Here is a 27,865-nt window from a genome sequence, read left to right on the forward strand (position 1 = left end):
ATCAAATTTGGCAGTTAAATCTGATTAAATTTTCTGTTTTTGATATACTAGAAACATTTGGTGGATACTGGAAGGGAGCTTTCAAAATAGGAGGTACTAGATGTGACCACTATGCTGTAGTTAAGACACTTCTTATAAAAAAAAAAATCCAAAAACACCTAATTTGCTTTGTGAAGACAATTCTCTCTCTCTAATAGTTGTTTTATTTTAAATGCATGCTCCTGACCCCAGAACCGAAGTTACGGAACTGTTGAGGTGGATAATCCCACTGCATGGGTCACCGAACCTGACTCACTGCTACATACCTATTGAACCTTGAAACAACACACTGCATGAAGCTCCTGAAATGCTGTATTTATCCTTCCCATATCAGAGAGAAGGAAAAGAAACAAACTCCCCAGCAGCCTTAATATACAATGGTACGGAAATATTTTATTGTGAATGACATATACATCAAGGTATTCTTAATTTATCCATGCTCTGTGTTTTCGGGGTCTTACTAACATGGCAGTAAATAACGATGAAACACTGACTGCTCCCTCTGTGGTGACTCAGTAGTATGTCTCTTGCTCCACCCAACCTAGAAACCAAAGGAGACAGAATTAGGGACATGGGTTTTGGGATATTTCGCCTAACATGTGGGGTCTAAAATTCTCCTCTTTCACAGACCAATCAGAATAAGGGATATAACAGGAAGGTTGACTTGGTGGATCTGAAAAGGCCGTGACCTTTAACTTTGCAGTCAGCCTGCAGGATGATATCATCCATCATGTTTGCTGACAGTGATTCAAAGAAATATGACCTGATTAGTGAGTGTGGGCAAGACACATCCTGAATTTAGAGCCAACGCCACCATGGCTTTCTTGATGACAACATTAAGAGTTGAGTCCTGCAGGGGACATGGAGGTTGTGGAATTTTTTGTCATTTGCTCATGAGATGACGATATCATCCATATGACTAAAATGACCTGACAATGCAGCTCAAACAACATGAGGAACTGTGGTATCATTAGATGTACTCGCAATCAAACAAGATTGTGTTCGGAGTCAGTGTGACTCCAAGGTGTGGATGCTTGAATTATGTGATTTGGCATCTTCCCACTGAGCCCAAAGCTACATTTTATTTTTAGGTCTGAACCACTGAAATTCATGTGTTTCACAGAGGGATAAAAATCACTGGGCTGGAATCATGGTTTCCACTTTTGAGCAAAACTGTGAAACTTTATTCAGCCCAGGGTTAAAAATAATCTGGAGGACAGTTGTACACAGTGGAAAAACCTCATTTACTATGATTTTGTGAGAGTAACTAAATTAATCTTATTTTAACATTCATTTAAAATTCATTCAAAGTAGTTTGAAACTGTGACAGTTTAACTCGTCTTTTCTCTCTAATTGTAACACATTATTCACCATGGATGGGCAATGGGATGTTCACTGATCTGTGCTTTGGGGCTCAGCTGTAGCACACACACACACACACACACGCACAGACACAGCTGCATCAGAGCCAGCTCTGCATACAGGTTCTACCCAGCTCCGTGGGTGGAACGAGGCATTAACAATGGCAGGGTTGAGGGTTGAAATCCCGCTGGGCCCTGCCAACTGCCACGGTTCACTGGTCTGTGTGGAGACCCAGTTGCGGCTTGGGATAACAGACACATGCACACAGGGGCACATGCACAGCACACGCCAAACACACATATACACGCATGTTGTTCATTAACTTTCTAATACATTCACTAAAACACCTTCGTATTACAAATCAGTCTGTATATCATGAGTGTCATTTCCACATCTGGGCGGGGGGGGGGGATTTGGTGGAAACCAGCTATTTGTTTTTCGCTAATAAAGTGGGTTTTTAAAAGGTTTTTTTAGAAGTAAGAGTAGCTTATGAATAAGTCAAATGTAATTGTTCCATTTATCAAAAAAATTGCAGACTTTGGAGATTCATGGTTCTCTTTGGACCACAACTAAAAATGACAGAACTTTTTTGTCTGATTCTGATTTGGCCAAAATGAGATTATCCTGTCCTGTCCAATAGCTTCAACTATCAAAAAGCAAAACGAAGAGTCAGTAAAGGTCTTACCGCCTGGGCTGCGTCTGAGGATATATTTTCGGACTTCGTCGTACAGGAATATGAGGAGGGAGTAGGGGAAGGCACAGAACCACCAAGATGGCCTAAGGGATGGACGGACAGAAAGAGAGTTTGAGTTACAACTGGAATGTGGCAAAAAAAACACAAGGGCACTCTTCACAGGCTGTTGAAGAGGCTGAGTTAGTGAGTAATACCAGCATAGAGAGTTTTATGGCATTATGGCTTGTTGAAGGTTCCCTAAGAGCACATGAAAAGCTTTGGGGGTGAACATCAGGCTTTTGAGACCTAACTATTAGGATTCATTCAGAATCTCTGTGTAAGCAAAATGAAGCAGTAGTGTTAAATATAAGGACGTTGATGTGTTAATCTCTTTGAGAGTCCTCTCTGCCAAACGCAAAAAAACTGTTATAAAACCCCATAATGCATTGCTCCAAATATTTGCACACAGACCATTACAAAAATACCAAAATGGACTTCTTAAAATGTCAATCGGGAGAGTACACATTATCTCTTCAAATGTCAAAAATATGTACAGTATGGTTTCAAATGCATTAACACTTTCAAACTATCTAAGAAGACCCACTTTTGTTTAATTAATTGATAATTTGCTGTCAATTTTCTGTAGATCTTCCTTTAGCAATAAATACCTTTCTATCTCATATCTGAATATAAACTGCAAGAGAGAACCTTAGAGGTAAAGGCAGAAATAAAAAAGAGAAAAAAAACACACACACAGAAAGCAGACAGGACAGAAATAGGGACAGGACAACAAAAACCGAGAGGAGAGACACAAGGGGCTCAGACAAGAAAGGAAGAGAAGCCAAGGTTAGTAAAACATCGGCAGTCACCCTTGGAGAATGGTGAGTGGGTGAGTGGGTGGATGTGGAGTTTGAGAAAGAAGAGAGAGAGACGCTGGGAACAGATAAAAAGTCGGCGAGGAAGAAAGGAGGAGCAGGAGCAGGGGAAGATGCAAAACAATAACGAGGAGAGCAAGATGGGGAGATTTCAGCTGCGTGTGAAACTCCTGTGCTAACGAGCTTAACGTGCCCGCACTGCTTTCTATTTTTCTCTTTTGGGCAAAGAATCTCATTACTATAGCAGCTCTTCTGCTTCACTCTGCCTCTGAAGTGGAAATTACTGGTGACACTAATATATCCACCTTTTTTTAAACAAGATAATAAAGGTAAAACAGCACAGTCTTAAACTTCACAATTGCGGACTCCAAGGAAAACAATGTCAAAGCTCTGGCTGCACAGATTAACAAGAGGCCTCTGGGAAGTGTAGTGAATGTTGAATATTATTTTATGGATAACAATTACATTACAATTACTTTAATAGGGATACACTTAATCCATATTGTGCTCATATAATAAAAGATTAGTGCAAAAAGTGTTTTAGTTCAGTTCAAAATCACAGTATGGGTGTATCCTTGTGTGTGTGTGTGTGTTTTACTCACTTGAGTGGATACATTCTGAGGGCAACATCCATGCCCGGGCAATATGACAGAAATGCAGCCAGAGCTGTCTCCTCAAATAGACCAAAGATGAGGATATGGTTCCTGTGGAGGCAAAGAGTTAACACGGTTAGAACAATCAACTAATTTCTGCTACTTCTTAACATGACTTAACATGAGAGCACTCTACACTGTGATTACTGTTAGGATGACAACTCCTGAAGTAATAAAGACTCCCACAAGAAATATCTAGACCCCAATTTAGTCTTGGATGTTTTGACATTTGACTGACACTTGAGTGACTCCATTGTTGTCATCGTAGACAAACTGGTGGTATCCTGAATAAACCCAGACTATCACTGGGAAAGATCATTTGCCTTCTGCCCTGACCAGATCCTAACATAATTGTTGTAAAAATATTTGACCTTAACAGCTGTGGGTGTTTCACCGTAAAATAAAATGTTTAAACCTGTTTGAAGAAAAGAGAAGATATTAAACATGAAGGTCAGACTACAAAAGTTCCCTGCTTGAATTTATCATCTGAGAAAAAAAGTTTGTAAGTGACTGTTTGTACCTTAAAAGATCTTATATGTTTTTACATGTACATACTTCATGCCTTGCTGCACGATAGAGTTCTTCCTAGTCTTACAGATGATCAGATCGGCCCACTGGACGATGACAATGCTGGTGAAGAAAGCTGTGTGGCAGGTGAACTCTATGATCTTTCTGCGCTCGTATGTCTGGTGGAAAGTAAATGTAAAAAGATTAGGACATTTTCCAATTCTATTCTTCACATTTTCGCTCAAGCATTACTGCTAATGACAGACCTTAGTATTCTTAAAAAAAAAAAAACTAGGATTACTGACCCACTGCTGTCCGTAGCTGTCTTCCAGGTCATTTACATATTTGTCGTCCCACAGCACTCGGATCCCCAGCAGGTCCATGGGGAGGAAACCGTTTTCAGCCAGGATCACAAAGTATGTGAAGAACCCAGCTGTGGCCTGTATCATACCTAACAGAGAAGAAGAGCAGTGTAACATTTTAGACAAGGCATTGCCCAGATGGAAAAGATTTAAATAAAATTCCCCACAACAACCAACTCTCACAAATGTCAGTTTGAGAAGCCATTGTAATAAAATGAAAATTGTTAATGCTACAGTCCATAACCATATTAACTACATTTCATTCAGGTATCCTTAGGTATCCTTATTCTTACCGATTTGTCCATAGGCCATGCTGATGAGCCTCTCATTCACCAGTTTGTCTGTTTTGGGGTTTCTGGGCTGTCTCTTCATGATGTCGCTCTCAGCTTCTTCATAAGCCAGGGAGATGGCGGGGACCTGGGAGACAGCAAGTAAATTAAGAGGGTTAAAAAGTAAATTAGGTAAATTGTGCACCCATATTCACGTAATGTAGCTTCCTCCTTTAATCTTGGTTGCACAGATATGACCTTACAATAATTTTCCTTTGATGACAAATGTGTATGGTGTCAAGAAATAAGGGCTCTCACCATGTCAGTTCCCAGGTCAATGCAGAGGATGGTGACGGTTCCCAGAGGCAGAGGGATGTTGGCGATGATGAAGAGGAGGAAGGGTGAGATCTCAGGGATGTTACTGGTCAGAGTGTAGGCAATGGACTTCTTCAAGTTGTCAAAGATCAGACGGCCTGACAAAGACATTTAAAAATTAATCTTGTGAGGAAATAGGGATAATTGAGCAGTTAAAAAGACGCTTTTTGCACTCTGTAGGTCTTACCTTCTTCCACTCCAGTGACAATGGAGGCAAAGTTGTCGTCAAGCAGGATCATGTCAGCAGCCTGCTTGGAGACGTCAGATCCAGCGATACCCATAGCAACGCCAATGTCAGCCTTCTTCAGAGCAGGAGAGTCGTTCACACCATCACCTGTCACAGCCACAATGGCTCCCTGAGAGAGACGGAAGACGTGTTAGGATGTCCACTTGGTGCAGGATTTTTGTCTTTTACAAAAACAAAAATCCAGGACAACAGACATTTCTGAAAGCTTGTGTCTGTGAACAATTCCCCATGATGCTGACCTGTCTCTGGCAACCTTCTACAATGATAAGTTTCTGCTGAGGGGAGGTTCTGGCAAAGACAATTTCAGTGTGGTGCTTCAGCACATCGTCAAGCTGCTCTGAAGTCATGTCTTTCAGCTCGCCACCGTGGACAACACAGGCCTTGGCATCCCTGGAGAGGAAATCACAGCAACATTAGGACACCAGTTGTAATGCCACATCCTGTTTCCAAGGGGAAGACTGAGGATGGGGCTGTAATCAGGGAAATACAAAAAGAAAATCATGTGGAATGGACAAACTGGTAAAACAGGAAATTCTTTTTGAAAACAGCCTCGACATCTCTTACAGGAAAATCATGGCATCGACAGCAAAAAGTTAGATTTAGAATAAAGTGATCTACATCTTCAGGACCTGCTAAAACATCAAACCTTTACTACAGACATTGAATTATATATATTTTTAACATTTTATCAGTCCCATTGTACAGGATAGTGTAATCTTTTGCCTGTATATATGGAAGCCTGCATGAGGTTTCTGCCTAGGATAATTTTTAATGTCCATGTTTGGGGATTTTTACAGTGTGACTGTGATCTGAACACGGACTAAACTTGCAGATGAAGAAATAGTGAAACTGCCATCTCAGAGACACATGTAGATTTATTTGTCTACAGTGAATTGTCATGATAAAAGCCTTTTTGGCTGAGTAGTTTGCAGGGCTTGTTAGCCAAAGCTGATTTAATTTTGCTCTATTAGTGCAAGCATTAGTAGAAGAGACATGTTTAGAAGGAAGACTTGAATTAACTAGTGCTGATGCTAGAAAATCATTTTAAGCATGGTGTTCAACCTGCAAGAATGTATATCCTCTTAATGTTTAGTGCCACAAGCTTTAGTAAGTGTACTCACCTAGGATTGACCTCTGAGACGGGTACATTGAGGCGGGCAGCAATGTCTTCGACTGTCTCGTTGCCTTCAGAGATGATACCCACACCCTTAGCGATAGCCTTGGCTGTGATGGGATGGTCACCTGTGACCATGATAACCTGTAGAGATAGTCAAGTATTTACAAAGAACATGATTGCAAAGTACAATAACCCAAAAATGGGGAAGATATGAACTTTCATGATAAGTGAGTAAACCAATTCAACCAATTGCAGTGTTTTCAGGTTTTGAGGAATTTGGATGGTGAGACATTTATTTTAGCTAAGGGTGTATATTTATAATTGAGGTTTTGGTCCTGAACTGACACATATTTTAGATACAGACCTCACCTGAAAAGACTACAGTTATATACCTTGATTCCAGCGCTCCTGCATTTGCCCACGGCATCGGGCACAGCAGCACGAGGGGGGTCGATCATGGACATGAGGCCAATGAAGCACAGGTTCTCAGTGGGGAAGTTCACCTCGTCAGTGTCAAAAGCAAAGCCATCTTGGAACTGGTCATCAGGCAAGTTGAAATGGCAGAAACCTGAGTAAGACAGGAACAAAATGCTTGTCAGGAGTGCGCCGATTCCTTTTTTATTCACCAACTAATTAAAAACCACTAAGAATATTACTATAATTAAGGCTATGGTGTACCCAGCACTCTCTCTCCAAGTCCTCCCAGCTCAACATAGGCGTTCTGGAAGGCGTCTTTCATCTCATCATCCAGAACCTGCTCTTTGCCCTGGATCATGATGGAGGAGCAGCGATCCAAAATCCTCTCTGGGGCTCCTTTCATCACCAGCAGGTGCTTGGACTCTCCAGGAGTTGTATTCTTGTGGATGGAGAGCTGTGGGACAAGAGGAAGCCTGGATTTTAAATACTTGTTTCGTAGTTGCGAGCAATAATTTGTGTCAAGAAACATAGGTCCTCATTTGTCAAAAATGGCTCTTGAAAGACATGCACAAATCTAACCACTAGAGGGCGTACATCAACATTTCTCTACGATAACACTACAAGTATTGTCTTACAATGTCGGTCGGGTTTGCCAAGTTTTTATGGATTGAGATGTACATTACCTCACCTGCAATATACTACGTAATTAACAACAAATGTAGAAGCTGTAATGTTTGATTTTTTTGAATTGTTGATTTGTGGATTCTTTACCTGGTATTTGTTGGTGGAGTTGAAGGGGATCTCAGCAATATTGGGGTATTTTTCTCTCATGCCGCTTACAGATCCGCAGCACAGCTCAATACACTTTAGCAAGGCAGCTTCTGAGGCGTCACCGGCTACATCTCTCTTTGGATTCAAGCAAAGGACAAAGAGTTGGATGAGTGGGTTTGTCCGAGATTGGTCCTTCTTTTTTAACAATACACATTTAAGTCAAATTAAGGATAATTTATCCACATTTACTCTGGGTGGGGAGTCACATAAAAGATTTCTACAAGACACTGACAATGAGAAATCTATGTAAACAGAAAGACCAAATTCAAGAGTTGTTTTTGCTTCTTTATAAATCAGATGAATTAGGATCAGCTTCAAGTTCAATGATTTAAAAATATATTAGGTAGACAATTTTCCAGTGAAAAGCCTGGCATGCCTCATTTCATCCTGCTCCCAGTGTGTGGTTTGAGAAAGAAATACACTTGTCAGTACTCGTTAAGAAATAAATGAATAGGCCTGTCTAGCCACCTCTTGCTATAGCGGCAGCTATATATTTCTGAAAAGGCCTTTAATTATGTTGAGTGCTTTTTATAAAGATTTGTAGTGCAGTTGAGCTGGATTTGTATTTTCTGGGATCCAAAAAGTTTCTTGCCAAGTCATAATGCAGAGGCACCTCCCACACAGCCACTGGATCACAGCATTCATCTGGGTACAGTATCCAATTCAACAAAGTGTTTGAAGGAAGACAAATATTCCATGAGGTCATGAGGGTAAAATGTGCTTGTTTACAACCAGGACTAAGAGATGGTGTTACGCCAAAAGTCAATGTTACTGATATCTTTTTACACTGGAGAATTATTTTGACTCTTTTGTGATCAGAATGGGCGAATTACAGCAAAAAGTTTAGTGTTGGTGACCAGAAGAGTTTAACAGATGACTCTGCATGCAAACACTGCTCACCTTCAGGATGGGAACATTGCTCTGCTCTGCCAGGAATACGGCGCGGTTGCACAGTCCGGCGATTCTGGCCAGAGCAGCCCAGGTGGCAGAGCTCCTGTCGAAGGAGGCCCCGCTCTGGTTCTCTGTGGTGTCGGCCTCGTGGATCTGGTTGTCGAACCACATGTGGGCCACGGTCATCCTGTTCTGGGTCAGGGTGCCGGTCTTGTCGGAGCAGATGGTGGAGGTGGAGCCCAGGGTCTCGACGGCTTCCAGGTTCTTCACCAGGCAGTTCTTCTTGGCCATACGCTTAGCAGTCAGAGTCAGACACACCTAGAGACAGACATTGAGCATTTTTACCTATCACATCATTCTATTGTGAGAGAATGAGACTCGGGCAGAAATGCTGGAACCTGGACAATCACAACTCACAGTGACAGTAGCCAGGAGACCTTCAGGCACATTGGCAACAATGATACCAATGAGGAAGATGACGGCCTCCAGCCACCCGTACCCAAGGATGAGCGAAAGGATGAAGAAGGACACACCCAGGAAGACGGCCACGCCGGTGATGATGTGGATGAAGTGCTCGATCTCGATGGCGATGGGAGTTTTGCCGCAATCCAGACTGGAAGCCAGGGTGGCAATACGACCCATCACGGTACGGTCTCCAGTGTTGATGACCACTCCTTTGGCAGTACCTGGAGAGAGCAAGAGACTGATTTGATGAGTTCACCTATCAAATTATTATTTAATTACTCTCGCATTGTTGAAAAACACCATCACCAACATTTCAATATTAGATGTCTTCATCTTAAAATGTTTGGTAAATTCTCACTTTTCTTCAACTTCTACTTAAACCAAATTATCTCCATAAAAGTTGCCCAGCGCATTCGAAAATTTTGAAGATTTAAGTTTAATCTCCTTCTTACTTGGACTTAAATTGAATCTAATTAAAACTGTAGACAAATGAATTTCTCTGTTTGTTCTCTACCTTCAACACAGTTAGTGGAGAAGAAAGCAATGTTCCTGGTTTCCAGAGGGTTGTCGTTGGAGAAGTCTGGAGTACGAGTCTGGGGCTCGGATTCTCCAGTCAGAGAGGAGTTGTCCACCTAACGGAGCAGCAAAGCAAGAATGAAATATCAGAAGAAAACATCCAAAGAAGTGAAAATGACTTGATGTCTGCAGGACAATGTAAAAAATCCAAGACTTTCATTGGTGGTCTCTGACAAAAGCGGGAAAAGAAGTAAGGAAGAAGATGAGACATTTGCATCTAAATAAATTTAAACTAAGGAACAAACAAGACAAGTTTTGAGTCAGTCAAAAGAAAGCTTTTTTTTCAGAAAGTGATCAAGACGAAGCAAAATGATGCTAAATAAACCACATCTGTCAACATATTGTCATTCCCATCAGATGTTAAGCAACTTTATCTCTGACTTACCGACAGACTGATGATTTAATTTGTCTTAGTATCCACTCGAACAAGAAAACTTAAGTTGAACTTAAAAACTCTAATAATACGTAAACTACAAACACATACATGTGTACAGCCCAAATACAATCTAAATAAACAATTATTCAATATCTTAAGTGCTGTTTCAAACAAAGACTCCATAAGAATGTCTGTACAAACAAGCCTCTGAGGGACGGACCTTGCAGCCTTGAGCAGAGATGATTCTCAGATCAGCTGGGATCCTGTCTCCGCCTTTAACCTCCACCAAATCTCCGACCACCACCTCTTCAGCGTTGATGCTGCTCTTCTCACCGTCACGGATTACCAGGGCTTGCTAAGAGACCAAAGGAGAAATATATGTTTTTAGGACAATTTTTGAACAGATTTATACATGTCAAAAGGCATTACTCTGTCTGAACAGGTTTTGCTTTTATTCCCAGCAGCAAGAAACCAGAAGAAACCAGAAGATAAATTGAAGTAATGGATGAAGTAATACTTGTTCAACATGTTCTATCATTAGTCAGCTTTTCAATTGTACTGTTTTCTGTTTAGGAAAACTGGGACACAGATATGAAGGTCCAAAAGTCAAGAAACAAACTCACCTGTGGGACCAGGTTCTTGAAGGAGTCCATGATCTTGGAGCTCTTGGCCTCTTGGTAGTAGGAGAAGCAACCAGTGATGATGACAACAGCGGAAAGCACAACACCCAGGTACAACTACAGGGAGAGGGAAAAGGCTGTGAGTCAGCTCATCTTTGGTGGTATTTATTTAATAGATAAAATTAACATATGATACACTGACAAAGACCTCCTTACGTTATCATTGGCTGGTTCATCTTCTGCTGCAGCCTGGATACTGTAAGCGAGGAAGCAGAGGATAGCGCCAATCCACAGCAGCATGGAGAAGCCACCAAACAGCTGGAATACATTAACATTCAAGTTTCAAGACTTTGCTGCTTAAAATTAGTGAATTTGCCTTTCTAGAATTTGAATATGCAAAATGTGTTTTGCATTGAAAATGTTGCACTCCCTTCTGGGAAGTTCAGCCCAGGGTTGATCTTTACCTGTTTACAGAACTTGACCCATTCAGGCGTTGTGGGAGGAGGCGTGAGGGCGTTTGGGCCATCCCGGGCCAGGATCTCCTTTGCTCTGAAGCCGGAAAGACCCTAAAAAGAGACAACGAAGAAAGAAGAAACTTTGCGTGTTAGCTAAAATACAGTTAGCCCACCAACAGCCTGACAGATTGACAGAAAAACACAAACAGGATTAAGTAATGCATCATCCCGCCTGAAGTACCTGTGTGGTTATGTCTGTGTCAACTAAGAAAAACCTGTGTGTCCAGTTTTTGCCCTGCTACTCTACAGCTTTGTCTTTGTTCATTTACAGGAGGGAAACACTCTGAAGGACAAGTTAGAGCGACATGTTCCCTGCTGAACTCTTTATACTGCTACGCTACTACAGTGCTATTACCTCAGGAGTTGGTGGATTAAATTTGGCTGAAACAAAAACAAAAGCAACCACATCCACAGGAATAAAGATCTCACTAATCATACAATTACTGATTGTCATGATTCTGTGTAATTAGACTTTAAGCTTGAGGTAAATCCCAGGTGTGATATGGAAAGAGTGATTACAGCACGAGGGAAGATCTGTTGTATCTCTATTATCAACGAACGGTGGGTAGTTCAACAAGGTGACGGTCATATTTTCTTACAGTGTCAAAAAATAGAAGAGAGTAGAAGAATTAAGAGTGTAACTGAAGGTCTCTTTGGCGGGGTACCAGGAGTGAAAAGCAGCATTTTTCCCCTTGTGGTTAGGGTCAATAAGGCCAGTGTTCCTGCGTGAATGAAGTCTTTGTTTTGGGGCAAATTCAGACAGATCAGATTTCTACAGATAAGCAGCATCAGTCAAGCATTTGGCCACCGTAGGGGTGTACTGGGATTCTGTGTGTGTGTCCTCAGCTCGATGAAGAATGAAACATGAAAAGCACATTTTTTGAGTTTCCCCTTTTATGTACAATGTGACATCTATTGACACGTTCAGGATCAGTTCACACAAATCACAGCAATTTCTTTCCTACCTCTAGTGGTATTTGGCCATGCTCATAGTTTTTATTCTATTTGTGTACATCTCTGAGATTTCTGCAAACACCCCAACACAATGTAGGTGAATAAAATTCCTTTTGTGCTGCATTGAAAAGTTAAACAGCAACATTTGTTTCTAAGACACAATGCAGTTACACAGTTACTCTGGGTAATCCGCAGACTTACCTATGGACATTTATTGGAACTACTTTCTACTGAAGAAATAGTACCTAGGTAAACCATGGACTATCCAGAGCAGTGGGTTGACCCCACCATGGGATCCTAAAACAAATCTGGGGGGTTCACATCGTGATTTAAAGTATGTGAAATAAAAAACTCTACATTTCTGTTAGAGTTTGTGGACGAATAAAACCAAAACTTTCTGAATAGCCAGACACCACTGGAGGTTTAATTTTATTACTAATTTGGTTGAACTCACCCCTTAATAATAATTTTATCAACTTGTGATAAACCGTGTTCCTGCTCGGCACCCTCTGCTGCAACGACTATTGTTACTAGTCCTATTATTATTATTGTTTTTATAATCATTAACATTACGATTGTTATCATTAACACTACTATAAATATCTGTACCATTTTTCATTTAGTCTATAGCAACATCACCTTTACTGTCTGTACCTCTGTGTGTGTAAATTGTGTAGGCTGCCTCCCTCCCCTCTCTCTCCTTCCATCCCTCTCTTTTTCTCTCTGTTCCTCTCCTGCCCTCTATCTCTCTCTCTCTCTCTCCTTCACCCCAACCGGTCGAGGCAGATGGCCGCCCACCCTGAGCCATGGTTCTGCTCGAGGTTTCTGCCTCTTAAAAGGAAGTTTTTCCTTGCCTCTGTCGCCTAGTGCTTGCTCTTGGTGGGAACTGTTGGGCTTCTGTAAATAGCATCATAGAGTACGGTCTAGACCTGCTCTTTTATGAAAAGTGCTGTGAGATAACTGTTGTTGTGATTTGGCACTATATAAATAAAATTGAATTGAATTGAATTGAGTGAGAATATGTTGCAAAATTGTCTGCATCTGCACTACTTTGCATTACTCTAACATTAGAATGGTGGATAAATAACTCATCAGTCTGAGAAAGTGCTCACCCTGTTTAGGTCGGTTCCATATTTTCTGTGAAGTTCATCCATGGTTAGCTTGTGGTCATCCTAAGAGAGACACAGACAGAAAGAGATTGAGAGACATTGTGTAAAACAAGTCTGTCATTTTAAAACCGCAGATATTACCTCCTTTGAGGATTAAAAAATGTCCTGTCATGGCCTCCAGAGGTACAGGGGGAACATAAAGATGACATGGCGAAAACCGACCATCTGATCAGGATTATGGATGCATGCCCGTCCATACAGTGTGATTTTAAGATTAGTCAAAGCAGACATTCGAGTTTGCTGGTGATTGAAAACTTGCAGCCAAGACCTGGCTAAGCCGCCATGAGCTCAGTTATGTATGGGCTCACCCAAACAGTCCTTCCAGCCGAATCAGTGCTACCCAACTGATGTACTGATGCTTGCACACAGGACTGCTGACATTTTGGTGGAGTTTACCCAGGAGTGGAGCCCACTCTTTCACACTCACAGCTGAACCCAACACCAGTGCCATCAAAATTCATTTGGTGGATGAAATGATTAGCTGAAGTGTTGTTTTCAGGTGTATTTTGATCATAGTGGCTATAATTCTTTTAAAAAAGGTTTCATCCAGTAGCATCTCTTCATTTTTGTGAATCTGCAAAAGAACAACCAGAGACGCTGCCACATTCATGCGCCTACACTGTGTTTTTTGAAATAACGCCTACAGTGAGTGAATGAATAGAGATTTCCAATGTAATTTGGAGGATCTGCCACAATATCTGACTCCCACTTTTCGTTTTTGTTTAATACTGCGAAACATCAAAGTATTGTAATCTTTATACAAAATGCAAGAGGGTGAAATAGTCCAAGTAAAGACGCCCACGCTGGTTTCTGTGGTGGTTTACTGACCTCACACATGTGAGGAATTCTGGTCCTGAATTTTCCACTTCGGTATGGCATTAATAATTTTTTTTTCCTCAGTAATTACTTTTTCTTTAAATAAGAAGCTGCACAGCTTGCTACACCTTGAATAAATGCAATGAGCCAACTATTATTTAAAAGGAAAGTGTGTCACGTCTCTGCTTGTATTCATTATTATTACATGGAGTACAAGGAAAAATATCTGAGACGATAACATGGTTATTTGTTTAAATCATGCACACCCGTTTTAATGATCTTTAGTAAAAGCCTTAAATGGCCTATAATAGTGCAGCTTTGTTCTCAGCTGTTTGTCCATAGTGAATGAATGAATAATTAAGGGAATTAATTAAGAAACAAATGAAAAATGCATCAGTTCACACCACTCAGTGACAGTGTCCCAAGATATTATGTAAGTTTACTTTGACCTTTTAAAGTTGAATGTTTCAAATCATCCACTTCTTGATAGTAAGCACTGTATAAAATTAGACACTTGCGTAATGGTAATTTGATGGCTGAAAATGTGAAGTCCTAAGCTGTTAATGGATGAAGTGAGTCCCTTTACATCTATGTGCACTCTTTACAGACAGTGGAGAAAATGGGTGTAATTGCACGGTTCTGCCTGGCCTGCCATCGTTTTGCATTATAATAAGCAAGTCAAGTGTTCAAACGTGCCATGCATAATGATTTATCACATGCTGTTAGTCTGCAGTTCTTTTGAAGCCTGTAGAGGAAATTTCTTCCCTAGCTTTGATACTGCGGCTCATAAACACACACATTTGGATAAAGTTTGGATGGCCAAACACACATTCCAGGCCTACTTTGAGAAATGTCTTACAGAACCCATTGATTTTGAACTCGGCCAAATTGAACACGAGTCTATTTTTAGCATATTCTGATGGACCAAATCACTGTACGCTTTATGTTGCTATGGGAATAGTGTCCATTGTCTTTAGCTGGACTTTGACTCCTTAATAACACGATGGTGCAATAATCATTAACATGGCAGCTTCATGGGCGCCATAGAGACTCACTCACAATCTTACTACTGTTTTACTACTGCCCAATATGCTATTATTTTTTAACCATAGTTCAAATCTGAAACCTGAGGATTATCAATACATGACACTGTTGCCCTTTCTGTGTGAAACTTTTTTGGAAATGAAAGCCTTTCTGAAGACACAACACACTCTTAGCAGAAAGACACATTAAAGACAGTGCCAGCTGTTAATTGCAGTAAATGATATGCTGAGTTGGGGAGGTTATGGCAGACTGGTGGTACGGTTGCCATGGCATTGAGATGTCCTTCAGCAGCAGCAGGACTTTGAGATCTAGTTAAGACGTACAGAGGACAATAATCATTAATATTTCACCTAGATGGGAGTTTTATTACCCAATAACCTGCAGTGCTCTTTGACCTGGTGGGTGACATTGGGTAGGGATTCCAGAAAAATATGCAATAATTAAATGGATTAATTATAAAACTGGCGACAAGCCATGAAATCCATATTATCTTGCTGTTTTGAAAAGTTACTTTAGAAACAAACAGCATATCTGCTACAAGCTAACAGCATCAATCTACACCATTAATTGATGACCTTGTGAAAGTCAAAGACCAGTTTAAATCTATAAGACATCATGCATCAAAAAACAGAAAATGTAAATCATAATTATATTATCAAATCATTAGCAGGCCATTTTATCATGTCAGGTTCACTAATGTCTACTTAGTGCTTTGTGAGTGAAAGCTGAATCTGCCTCCTTGTGAACTGACCTTGTGAAGGACACGTTTGTTCAGAGGGTAAAAGGCACTTTGTCTTTTAACAAGCTGTTTTAAGGGTAGCTCATGAACAAAGTGAGAACAACTGTGGAAAACTTCAAAGAATTTACAGATTAAACCTTAATACCTTTAACAAATCTACTTCTGCTTTATAAAATGCCACCATCATACATTTAAAAATGCTGTCTCATATCATTCATGAGCCCTTTACATTGACTTGGGGATGAACTTAATGCAAGAGTGCCTCACTGACCTTGGGAAACGACCTCAGCCAGCTACAGCTTCAGATTGAGAGGAAAAGGCTGACACCAGTGGAAATTGGGCCACACAGGATACGTCAAATGCACCTAAACCTCAATGCATGCAACTTTACAACTCTGCAAATGCCTATGCATCAAAAGTAGCTGAGTAAAGTGGTGAAAATTTTGTATCTGATTGTGGCCAGAGATAAATGAACAAAAGGAAGTAAAATGCAGAAAAATACATGTTTAGCAGCTGCGGTAAGGAACAGTTCATGTGTTTTGAGAAACTGAAGATAATAATGACAATAGAGCCTCCCAACCAACACTTCAGCGCTGAAACCCAATCTAGATAAGCATGACATAGAAGTTAAGTATAGCTGTGAACTCCTTAATAACACGTGACAGTACACGCATCAGTGTAAGTAGCAATCTTTATGAAATACGAAGCAGACAGCTACATCTCATGTGACTAGCCGTGAGGTTTGTCTCAGCCTCATTGCTGTGACCAATGGTAGTGACCTACAGTAGACCAACAGTATTAACATGGCTGTCCAAGACTGTCATTAAGTATGAGAAAAGCGATGTGTGTGGGAGAACATGGTTGTAAAGTTCAAGAAGGTCATTCTATTTAACGCCTGTTCTTTTCGGTTTTAATTAAGGTGAATTTTGCAATTTACAAACACTTTTAACAAAGTGATTAACAAAGTCACTTTTGTGTTCACATAGTGAAATCGCCCCAATCATGCGCTACCAGATAATCACAGATTGGTTGGACTTTTTGTTTGTGTACTCACCAGGTCAACTTCTTTCTTCAGCTCATCCATGTCCTTCTTAGCTTTACCTTTCTTGCCTTTCTTCTCATGGCTATCTGCGGTTGCTGCCGGTTTGTACTCATCTTTCCCTCTCTGGATGAAAGAAAGTGAGACAAAATTAGCTTCTGCACAAGATTGAGTACATGCAGGAAGATTGCTCTGAAGCTTCCTCTTTTGTGTCACGAGTAAGAAAGCAGCAAGAAAGCTGTGTCAACTTCGCTGTTCAAACATGCTCTAAAACTTGTGTTAATCATTATTAGAAGGATTGTGAGTTACTCCTGTAAAAATCTCTACTTTGAAAAGTCTGAAGAGCTCTAAACTGTAAAAAAAAAAAAAAACACACACACAAAAACTATACGCTCACACAACAGATTTCGAAACCAAGATACTTCAAAGTACTTCAGGCATTCTACAACTGTCAAGCTTAACCAATAACTTGTGAACGTAACTTGGTCTGAGCTCAAAACTGAAGAACATAACTACCTAATCTTAACCTAAATCTGAAGACTCTTAGAAACCAGGCCAAAACATGTGACAAAGTTCCAGTACTTACTCCCAGCCCCATGTTTGCAATGCAAGTCTGAGAACAGTCAATCCAATTGTCTTTTTAAATTACAGCTTTCCTACTCCGCCTCTCTCTCACTCTCTCTCTCTCTCTCATACACTCTCGCTCTCTCAACCCTGTTTCCTCCTGTCTTCCGCACTCCCCAGAGCAGAGAAGATACATTGCTTGACGTTAGCATGCCTTTATACCCACAACTGGCTCACCTGCCCTGCTGAGAGGAGGAGCTTGGGGGGAGGGGAGATGGAGAGGGGTGAAACTAGACAGGTGAGTAGTAGTGTTGGGGAGGGAAGCGTGGGTGGTTACCGGGGGAGGGAGCCATACAGTGAGGAGGAGTACGGGAGAAAGGGGAGGGGTAAATCTTGCTCAACTTCCCTGTTTTGTTCTTACTGCTTCCCTTCTCCATCTTTCACTCTTTAATCATTTACTGTCTTTCCTCAATACATTCCTCCTTCCACACAGGGTTTAAGTTTTGACCTTTACTTGCAACAGGTTTGGACGGCCAAACACCCCACGCCCTTCAGCTCCGGAGTAACCCAAGTCAATCCTTGCGCTCTCTGTGTGCTCAGTTTACAGTAAAAACAGGGATGAATGGGGGGGGGGGGGGGGGGGGGGGGGGGTAAAGACAAGATAGTAGACAGTAGTGAAATAAGACACAGAGATAAAAGCAGAGCTAGAAAGGTGAAAGTCCTGTTCTACAGGAGACTGATTGCCCTAAGCTGAACGAGGTATTTCAATAAAAGACTGAAAGAGAAAAGGGCTTGGCCGGTATATATGCTTTCACATAATCATACTTTCCTGACATTTCGTCAACAAAAAAAAACATGTATGCCATTGGCCTACAATGCAGTAGCCTACAATTACAATTAGCCAACTTAGACAAGATTGTCTGTGGGCGGAGTGAGTGTGTGGTTGGGCGAGAGACAGTGAGCGGCAGAAATTGATGGTGAATGCATTGGAAAAGGTGAGTAGTGAAGATTAGCAGTACGTGTTCAGTGTAGTCGACAGCTAAAGGCCCCGTGTGTTTGTTATTTCCTAACTGCTGCCAAGGAGAAGGAGGTTCTCGCGTTGAAGAGGATGTGTGGCAGTTTTACGCCGCGGCGCCTGCCTCCTTTGAGGGCGTACACTACAATACATCACCTCAACACAGCATCTCTGTATCAGCTTAACAGAAAGAGCAGCGTCTGCATTTATGCCGATATTCAAAGTCACACCGTCGGGATTTCCAAATACCATGCTATATCGCACCTTGATACCACCCAAGCTGATTAAAACTGACTAACATTTTTTTCCCCATGAGGGCTTGGGAGAAAGAGGCTGGACAAAACTGTTTCTCATAGCAAAGATAACAAGTGGAATGCAAAGGGAGGAATCCACTGTGCCTTTAGCTTTCCCTCTCTATCTGAGGTCAACGTGCCCTGAAAAAAAAACGACCTTGTAATTGATTCTGAAGTCCTTCCACCTGAGGAGAAGTCAAAAGACCAGGGCTGTAATTTCTTTCACAATGCTAAACCATTGTGTTTTGCATAGATTCACATTGCTGCAACACTTAGTAAGCTCAAAAATGTCCTTGGCCTACTGCCTGCTGCTCCCATACAGTGGCAAAAGGATTAATATATGTTAATCATCCTGAGAAAAACACAAAAATCCCATTTAAGACCCAGTCCTCTAAGTGTTCAGGTGAGATTTAGGTTTTCTGTCTAAACTTGGGCAAAGATCAGCTGCAACTAACCCAGCACATGGAGACAACTATGTATTTAACTTGCCTAGCTGATACACTAACAGGAACCAAAAGGTTTGTGGCTACAAGGGTAAGCCCCACCTCATTGTTCTTGCGGTTAGCAGAAATCTAAAGCAAAGCCATAAAGTTGAAGTGAGAGGGTTTTAAATGAATGATTGAGCCACCTAATGACCCTGAAATACACCGTGTCCTTGAACAGACAAAGTGATTTCGCAACTGGTCATCAGGCTGGTAAAGAAAAGCTAGATGGCAAAAATTATGTATGCTTGTGCAGGAGATGCACTGTAAAAAACCTTTCTGGCCCAGCTTTCTGAGTCTCACTTAAGTCACAATGTCAACACAGATCTATGGCGGCCCCCTTAGCTGCACCAAAGGACACTCATGACCCTGAAGTCTCTACAAAACCAAGAAGTGCTCTTCCTGTTCATTGTAACTTGCAGAGAGGAGGAGGGATTGCCCTCATCGCTTGGCTCGTTGTTGGGGGTTGTTGGATGTGTTTGTAGTAAACGTCCGACTGTTTATAGTCATTAGACTATGGGAGGAGGGGGATGTTATAATACAAAGTTGAGGGGAAGGGAGAGAAAGAAGGAGGGGGAGATTGTAAAATGGCAGGGAAGGACGAAAATAGGAATTCTGAGAAAAGAGGAAAGTGGAAATGAAAGGGAGGAGGAAAAAATTAAATGGGCAAAAGATGGACAACAGTATGAGAGGCAGGTATTGTTCTTGTTTTTGTACAATGAAAGTAGCTCACTGTGTTGCTGCTTTGGTAGTACAGAGGTCTATAGAACCTGCCATGGCAGTGGAGCCTGCAATGTATTGAATTCAGTTTGTTCCAATTCTATCTACAAGGATGAAATAGATCCACGAGAAAGAGGACGGTGATGTAAGAGATAGAGAAAGGTTGAGAAAACCCTTTCGGGGACAGTTCAACCCAAAATAAAATAAAGCTCATTTTCCTTCTTACCCACAGTGCTGCATATCCACAGAGATAATGACTACATCTCACCACAATACAACATAACCCAATGGAAACAGGCTTGTGGTGCAGTTACTCATGATAATCCCTTGAAATTCATTGAGATGTTAACAACATGTGCTTCACAGCACATCATGTCAACAGCTGTAGATGTGTGTGGGCATACTTTCTGTTCTATGAAGCTATTACTGGAGCAAAACAACTGTGACAGTGGAATTTGTAATTGTAGATAACAGTTACATGCATGTGTATCAGTAAAATTGAATTCATGGTTAAAAATGCTCTATAAGTTGCAAACCTGTTGAATTTGTTTCTCAATGTCTTGCATCACCGTCCTCTTTCTCCTGGAATTCCATCCCTGTTAACAGAACTGGATTTAATTAGTATACAGTACCTGCCTCTTTAGCTTCACAATGACATATGACCACACCTCCTATTCAAACACATTTGAACACACACACACACACACACACACACACACACACACACACACACACAATTTCTGTTTGCACTTTCATTTGCTCGATTTGTACTTGAGTATGTAAGTCTTTGGGAAAACGACCTCCCACGCTGCAGTGATGGTACTGCTGCATCAATAAAACCAATACTGCAAACCATGATTGAGCCTAAGTGGCTCCTTCTGAGTTTTTAGGTGGCTGATGGGGGTTTCAGCTCCATAATTAATGCAGTATAAGTTCTTGTTTAACCCCAAACAATGCTCTGCCATACATAAACAGCAGGAAAACATAAAAATCAGCCTTTGTAATGCCACTGTAGTAGCAAGTACAATGAGTAATATTATTAGTGGAAACATATTAGTAGCAAGTGACGTAGGATAACTACAATTTAATACCCATTTTTGTACTAGATTTAACACTATTAGTGTATGTAGTAAGAAGAGCTGTTTTATGTCTTCTTTATGCACTCCATACCTAATGTTTTGTGTCCTCTACAATCGAAAATAAGTTAAAGGTTCAGTTCAATTAGAAAAAGACTTCCTGACTTACCTGTAGTTGTATATAGCGACACAGATATCTAATATCTGTCCAGTCACCTCTATTGTAAGTGGGAAGGAGGGAGAAATCTCAAAGGCTCTCTCAGTTTCCCATTTATTATACTTATTCTGGGTGCAGGAGTCTGAACTACATTTAAATATTCCTTTGGATAGTCCAAAAGTGTAAATACATACATACATTGTAAATGTTTCACACTGCTGCAGGATGCCCTTGTAGTACTCAAACTGTTCTGAACTTTGCACCAAAGAGGCATTTTAAAATGTTTAATAATCAAACCTAAAATGACTGTTAGTCCGGCACTGATTGACACAGAAAAGAGAAGAGAGTCAGACACAGAGAAGGGGAGGAGGGGAAATGCAGCTGGAGACAGTCAGCATCTATCCAAATAGATAAATGGTTATTCCAACACCACTACCTGAGATTACATTTACATACTGACAAGCTGTCTGAAGTTTATCTGGCAAACATGTAAATGTGTGTTCACTGGGCCTGCTTGCAATATCGCACAGGTGCAACTCTATTACCATTATTAATGAACATTTTGCATTGGGCATACAAAGCATGGAAACTTTTATTCATTGAGGAATTGTAGAGCTAAACTCACCTCCGTTGTGTGTCAGACAGACTCAAAACTGTCTGTGAATGAAAACCAAGAATAAACCCCTTAAAAATTAGACCAAACATATTGTAGTACAGGGTCCTTAAATTGAGCCTAAATTAGGATATACAAAAGTTCAATTTATAATGTTGGCAACAGACCAAAATTATATCGACAGAAATGGTAACTAGACTTTGCTATATGGTATTAAAAGATCTAGTCATAAAAGCATTATTGTTTGAAAAACTCATTCTTATTTATACCCTTTTGGATTTTATTTTTATTTTATTTTAGCCACTATGTGTTAAATTCAATTCAACATTAAGATACTTTTGTTACTGACTATGTTTCTATGATATTATAATATAAACTATACATACAACATGCAATGGGAAAGACAGCCGCGAGGAAGTGAATAACCACAGTCATGAGTCAAATTCCAACCCACCACATTATGAGAACAGTATGTTTCTCAGCACACTGACCTTCCAGTATTTCCACGTTGCAATGTAACTTATTTATTATCAAGCTATCAAAAGAACCTTTTCTTTGTACTCAAATGAGCTTTCTAGCCAGAAAATGTGTTTTTATTTGTGGAAAATTACTCCCCACAGTCACCTCTCACGCTGATTTTCTTTGCCTCTACAGCACTACTAACAGTGCACATGACTTGTATATATTCCTTTACTGCTCTGTGTGTAATATATAACACATTCGTAGATGCTGTAAGCATAGCACATTTCCCAATGAGTCCCAGAAATTCAGTGAAAATGAGAGAACAGACCAACTCTTTTACTCATAAATAATATAGGCTTTTAATGGAACGTCATTTCACAGTTAAATGTAGGTTTTCCAATGTGTTTATTTTTTCTATAATTTATTAATAAATAATTTGGATCAATCAAAAATTAATATTTCCATCAGTCTGAATTGATACCTAGGGACTTTCTGCTGTGCATTTCTCTAACATGTGAACTGCAGTATACTCACTGCAAGTCTCTTACAGGATCTTGAGCTTTAAATCACACTGAACAAGATGTCATCTCCCTCTTTTTTCCCTGTGCCGAGTGCACTGGCTGTATCAAGCTGAGAGTCAAAATTGCAGCCAATTTGGAAAGCAAAACACAGAGAGTTCTCGAATTATAGCAGAAGCTGAAAGCAGAACCTGTCTTATACCAGACACAGAAAGACGAGAAAATCTTGGACTCCATGGACCTAATGAACTTCACAATCCACCCCATGTCGGAGATTTGGGTGAATGGCTTACTGGCTTTTTCATAGTGCAAGTCAAAAGACTATCTCATGTTCTACTCCTGGTGCATCAAACCAAACAGGATGGAATTGAAAATAATCCGACAACAGACTGTATCCAGTGTTATTTCTCTGAAAATGAAGCCGGAAAGCATCGGCTGGTGACACCTGCAATTCCCATGAAAGCATCTCTCTGACGCACGCCGACGTCATTGCCAGACACAAGCTTAACGCTGGCAGTGCCAATGCTCTAAGTAAGTATGTCTTTGTATAAAAGCACACCAACAAGCCAGTAACAGTTGTCTTGGTTTGAGAGCCAAGAAGCTTTAAGAGCAAACTGCTAAAAACATGAAGTCTACTGAACATCATGGTCAGGGACTTGGCCTAGAATATTTACCCCAGTAGGGAATCAGAGATCCCAAAAAGAGACTTCGCACACCTGCTCGAAATTCCCAACCCAGGTGAAATTACCAACCCAGGCCTGATCCTCATTCAAGGAAAGAGTGGAATCTCTCTGTTGACTCTTAGCGCTCTACATCTAGCTCAATTCAGCATGTGTGGTTTCAAATTTCATTGTTATTGAGAATTAAGGTTTGTCTTTGGAGAACAGAGGTTGCTTTCAAATGGTTGGCTTTCACCAGAACAGAACAAAAATGTAAGGGCTTCAGATGTGCTTTAAGCCTCCCTCTTTTACAGAGAAAAATCCCAGATGAGGGAGATAAAGACACCATGGATACCAGACATGTGACTCCATCAACCCCAGTCTTCTCACTCATCTGCTATGGGGGATCTTTGGGTCAAGGTCCAGTATCCCTTCTCTGGAAATTGTCAAAAACACAGATAAAAGTGACAACAGAAAGAGAAAACAACACGCTCTTGCCCAGGCTGGCAAGCCTGATATGAACAGTAACGGCACAAAAAGTTTGCCTCCCTGGTCTTCCTCTACGTCTACAACAAGCTGACGCCTGACAAAGGAACTGGACGTAATGTAACTGGATCCCACTAAGTTGCTTTCAATCAGTGATGTTAACAGGAATGTGCAAAAGTAACTTATGAGCTCTGCACTTACTGTGAAACAAGAACATCTTCAGAAAATATATTTAAAAATTATACTGCAAATAAAAAAAATAGAAAAAAATCACAACCATCAGGAACAGGAAGTGACTTGCTCCAACGACCTTCACAGTATACATGGCTACCCCAGTTGATGTTATCAGAAAGCACAACTACAATTTAAACAGCTATGCCGATGACACAATTATGTTTATTCACTAACAAAGACCACGCCCACGAACATAGAAGATTTAAAATGGTTTATTGCTTGTAATGGAGCCGAGGTAGATTGTACGAAAAGAACGGATCGAGTGCCCAGAGGGTGGGTTGAGGGATGGGGGAGACGGTCGTGGGAAGAGGGGTAGGGGTCGAGGCGTGATGAATGAAGGGTTGGGGGGAAGACATGTGAGGGATGAAGGGAAGGAGTCAGATCCGTGCCGATGGATGCGTGAGTGAAGAGCAGACCAGTTTCTGCTGGCAAGAAGGTGTGCGGGAACCGGTGGAGTCGAGAATCTAGTTTATGAAACTTTATTTAGTAGAGCAAAATGACACAAATGCCTTAAAGTCAGTGAAGGAGCAAACCTCAACAAAGGCAAGCCAACATTATTTTTGGCTCACTCTATGAGCAAAAGACTATCCATGAATATTGAGCCTAACAGATTAACAAAAACAATATTCTTTCATCTCAGAAAATATGCAAGCATTCAGCCAATATTAAGCAAGTGAGATGCTGAAAAGCTTCTTCTTGTCGGAAAAAGAGTCTGGACTGTTAAGTAAATGCACTCACATTTCTTCTATTTGAAAGCAGACAGTGGAGAGATTGCAGGAATTGAGAAAGAGATAGGGAATGACATGCAACAAAGGTCCCCGACCAGAACCAAGCCAGGGGGACATTTTGATCATAGCATATAGTACGCATCTCAACCACTGGCCACCAAATGTCCTGCCCCTTTAAACTCTTAAGGCATCATTTTGGCAGTATCTCCTATATCTCTGTGTAGCAATGAAAATTCATTCCACAATGAGCTAAAATACTCCTCTGCAAAAATTCACACACAGCTCAGGGAAATTATAGCTTCAATCATTAAAGTGCAACTGTTACAGAGTGAGGATGCTTCTCTATTTGGCTGCCCAGAGATAAAAATGTATTTAGGAATTTTGGCCTTGTTTAAAAGAACTAACAAAAGACAAGGTAATAAATTACACTTAAAAGGATGGACAATAAATACACACTAATTAAGACACAAGACAACCAGGTCAGACTATGCAGGGGAGAGGAATCTGCTGCTATTTATAGGTCCAAACATTTGCCTGAAACGCCATTCCTTCCAGGCCAACCTGTATTAAAGAGAGAGCAGGCAGGATTTATGAAATCAGGCTTTTATATCAGAGGAAAACTAGAGCAGAATTAGTGAATATATTAAGGATACAAATCAGCACCAATATCAGTAACAGATATGACCGCTGACAGATCAAATTGTACACTTGGCTACAACAACAAACATTACAGCATCTCGCCATGAAGGAAATGCTTAGTATTTTGGCTTAGTGGCTTCACAAGATGCCAGATTCCATTTCCCTTAAAAGTAAACATCGGCGGAGAGTAAATTGGATTTGGATTCTTGTCAGTTTCAACCCGTGTGATGATGACAGGGATCGAGTCAGAGAGATCCTATGCTTCGTTCATTCAGACCACACGCACAGACACACACAAACAAACACACATTGAGACCCTGCACATCCCTCTAATCTGGCCATGGATTACGGCTGCAATTAGAGGAATGAGAAAGAGAGATGGATGGAGGAAGAGCAAGCAAGACAGACAGGGCGATAGATGCATTTTGATTATTGTTATTGTTAGTATTGTTGTATTCATAGTTAAAGTCACAGTGGACGCTGCAAATGCATTAACACTATTGCTATGATCTTGGATTTTTTGTGACCCATGAAGTCTGACTAATCAATACATCAAACGCAAGTAAGCACAATGTCGTTTTTTGAGGATTTATACTGAAAAAGTATTAAAATGTCTTCAACTTGCAAATGCAAATATTAGCTGCCTTAATATACGAAATATCCTGGAAACTTACTATCTTACTATAAATTTTTCATGTGTTGCATTCATGACATAGGTTGCACATAAACAATAAAAATTAACCATCTCACACTGTGAGGCTCATGTCAAGAACAACCCGTGCGAACAAATGTGTTTTGCCACAGGCTTCACCAGGTTTTATTTTTCATTTTCATTTCTGTGCCCATCTTGATCTTGATATTAAAGCTCATCCTGTTGTGGAAATAACCAGGTTTGGCAGCCAGTGTTAATTATAACACTGAAATACTTGTCTCTTAGCTAAATGACAGGTATAATATCCCCTCACAGAAAGACTGTCCTTAAATAAATACCAGAGCAGAGATAGAGAGGATGTGGAAAATCCCTGATACAACATTGTAACGTCATGTAATATATCCTACATTCACATGATCTTATCTTCTAAATATATCTAGGATACAGGTATCATTTTTATCAAAACTGGATATGTAACTTTACAGTTTTATATACTTCATCATTATGCAGTGGAAAAGTAGAGCGATATAGAAAACTAGTGAAAGAGTGAAAGATAGGATAAAGAAAGAATAGAGTCTCTGTAAGCACTGCCAGCCTGGCTGATCCAAAACCCTGGCAACAGCAACAAAGAGCCACTGTCTCTGCTCACTCTGTCTGTCACACACTCATGCAAGCATATTGTAGTGTGTACACCCAACCATTGACGCAGACAAATTTGCTAACAAAAATGGCCCACAAATGTGAATATTGTGATTTAAGTGATTTCCTTCGCAGAAGTCTAATCAGATGCGGATGTCAGACTCTATGAAGATGGAGAAATCACATTGAATGGGGGATTAACATCTGAACGCAGGCCGAGCGCTAACGGTCAGTCACACCTGCAACTCCTGTTCAAACTGTGCCAACTACAGGGAAGGCAAGTAACTCTGCTGCAATTTTGACACTGGTGCCACCTGTAGGAAATGAGTCTTACAGCTGTAGTTTTTTAGGCAGGCTAGCAGTTTAGGTCTAGGGAAGGCTACGTCGATGTCTTTGTCAGCTCTCTTAAGTCTAGGCTGAAATATTTTAACAACTATTGGAGGGATTGCCCTGATTTTTGGTACAGACATGCATGTCAGCCCCAGAACTTTGGTGATCACTTAGCTTTTCGTCTAGCTTCATCATCTGGTCAAATTTTTTGATTTATTTCAAACTAAATACATGCAAAGCTAATGACATTCCCATCTGCCTCAGCTGATTAATTAGATGGTGAACCTGGTAAATATTAACTGCTTAACATTAGCATGTTGGTATTGTCATTTTGAGTATGTTAGCATGCTGACCTTAGCATTTAGCTTAGCACTGTCATGCCTAAGCCTCACAGAGCCGCTAATGTGTAGACTAAACTGTGGACTCTATTCAAAGTTGTTGTTTGTGAGTGCATATTTTTCACAATAGTGCTCTCAGGTAGGTTTTCAAATACATTAGCTTTTTCAGCCAGTGTTTTTGATGTATTAAATATATTTCTCTTTACTTAATGACTAATATATACGTATTTTCATTGTGCAAATGATAATTGCAATTATTTAATACTTTATTTGCATAATACTACTAAAATGAATATATAAGAAAGGAACAACATTCAATGTTTTACTGA

The 27,865-nt window shown here is 40.5% G+C and overlaps 1 protein-coding gene across 1 annotated transcript; it reads right to left on the reverse strand.

Annotated features, from left to right (window-relative positions):
* Nucleotides 1-412: 412 nt before the first annotated feature.
* LOC119904410 (sodium/potassium-transporting ATPase subunit alpha-1) lies at nucleotides 413-17,685 on the reverse strand. The gene is made up of 23 exons (XM_038721051.1): nucleotides 17,518-17,685; nucleotides 16,947-17,057; nucleotides 13,237-13,296; nucleotides 11,120-11,221; nucleotides 10,872-10,973; nucleotides 10,659-10,772; nucleotides 10,256-10,390; nucleotides 9,598-9,715; nucleotides 9,036-9,304; nucleotides 8,628-8,936; nucleotides 7,668-7,802; nucleotides 7,158-7,350; nucleotides 6,872-7,047; nucleotides 6,484-6,620; nucleotides 5,602-5,752; nucleotides 5,303-5,471; nucleotides 5,059-5,213; nucleotides 4,765-4,888; nucleotides 4,415-4,560; nucleotides 4,158-4,288; nucleotides 3,552-3,653; nucleotides 2,087-2,178; nucleotides 413-580 (listed from the first exon to the last, which is right to left on the reverse strand). The coding sequence occupies exons 1-23, from the start codon at nucleotides 17,527-17,529 to the stop codon at nucleotides 552-554; spliced, it is 3,072 nt and encodes a 1,023-aa protein (XP_038576979.1). The 5' UTR covers nucleotides 17,530-17,685; the 3' UTR covers nucleotides 413-551.
* Nucleotides 17,686-27,865: the final 10,180 nt, after the last annotated feature.

The sequence above is a fragment of the Micropterus salmoides genome, unplaced genomic scaffold (genome assembly GCF_014851395.1).
Source record: "Micropterus salmoides isolate LMB-PRFRI ecotype aquatic unplaced genomic scaffold, ASM1485139v1 Ms_hic_scaffold_1, whole genome shotgun sequence".
NCBI lineage: Eukaryota > Metazoa > Chordata > Actinopteri > Centrarchiformes > Centrarchidae > Micropterus > Micropterus salmoides.

What these genes read in the sequence shown, in the direction of transcription:
- LOC119904410 (XM_038721051.1), bottom strand. An exon ending in GTCTCCTGGCTACTGTCACT is followed by an intron (nt 8,937 to 9,035) that starts GTGAGTTGTGAT and finishes GTCTGTCTCTAG; the next exon opens with GTGTGTCTGACTCTGACTGC. An exon ending in GCAGGAGCGCTGGAATCAAG is followed by an intron (nt 6,621 to 6,871) that starts GTATATAACTGT and finishes CTATCTCTACAG; the next exon opens with GTTATCATGGTCACAGGTGA.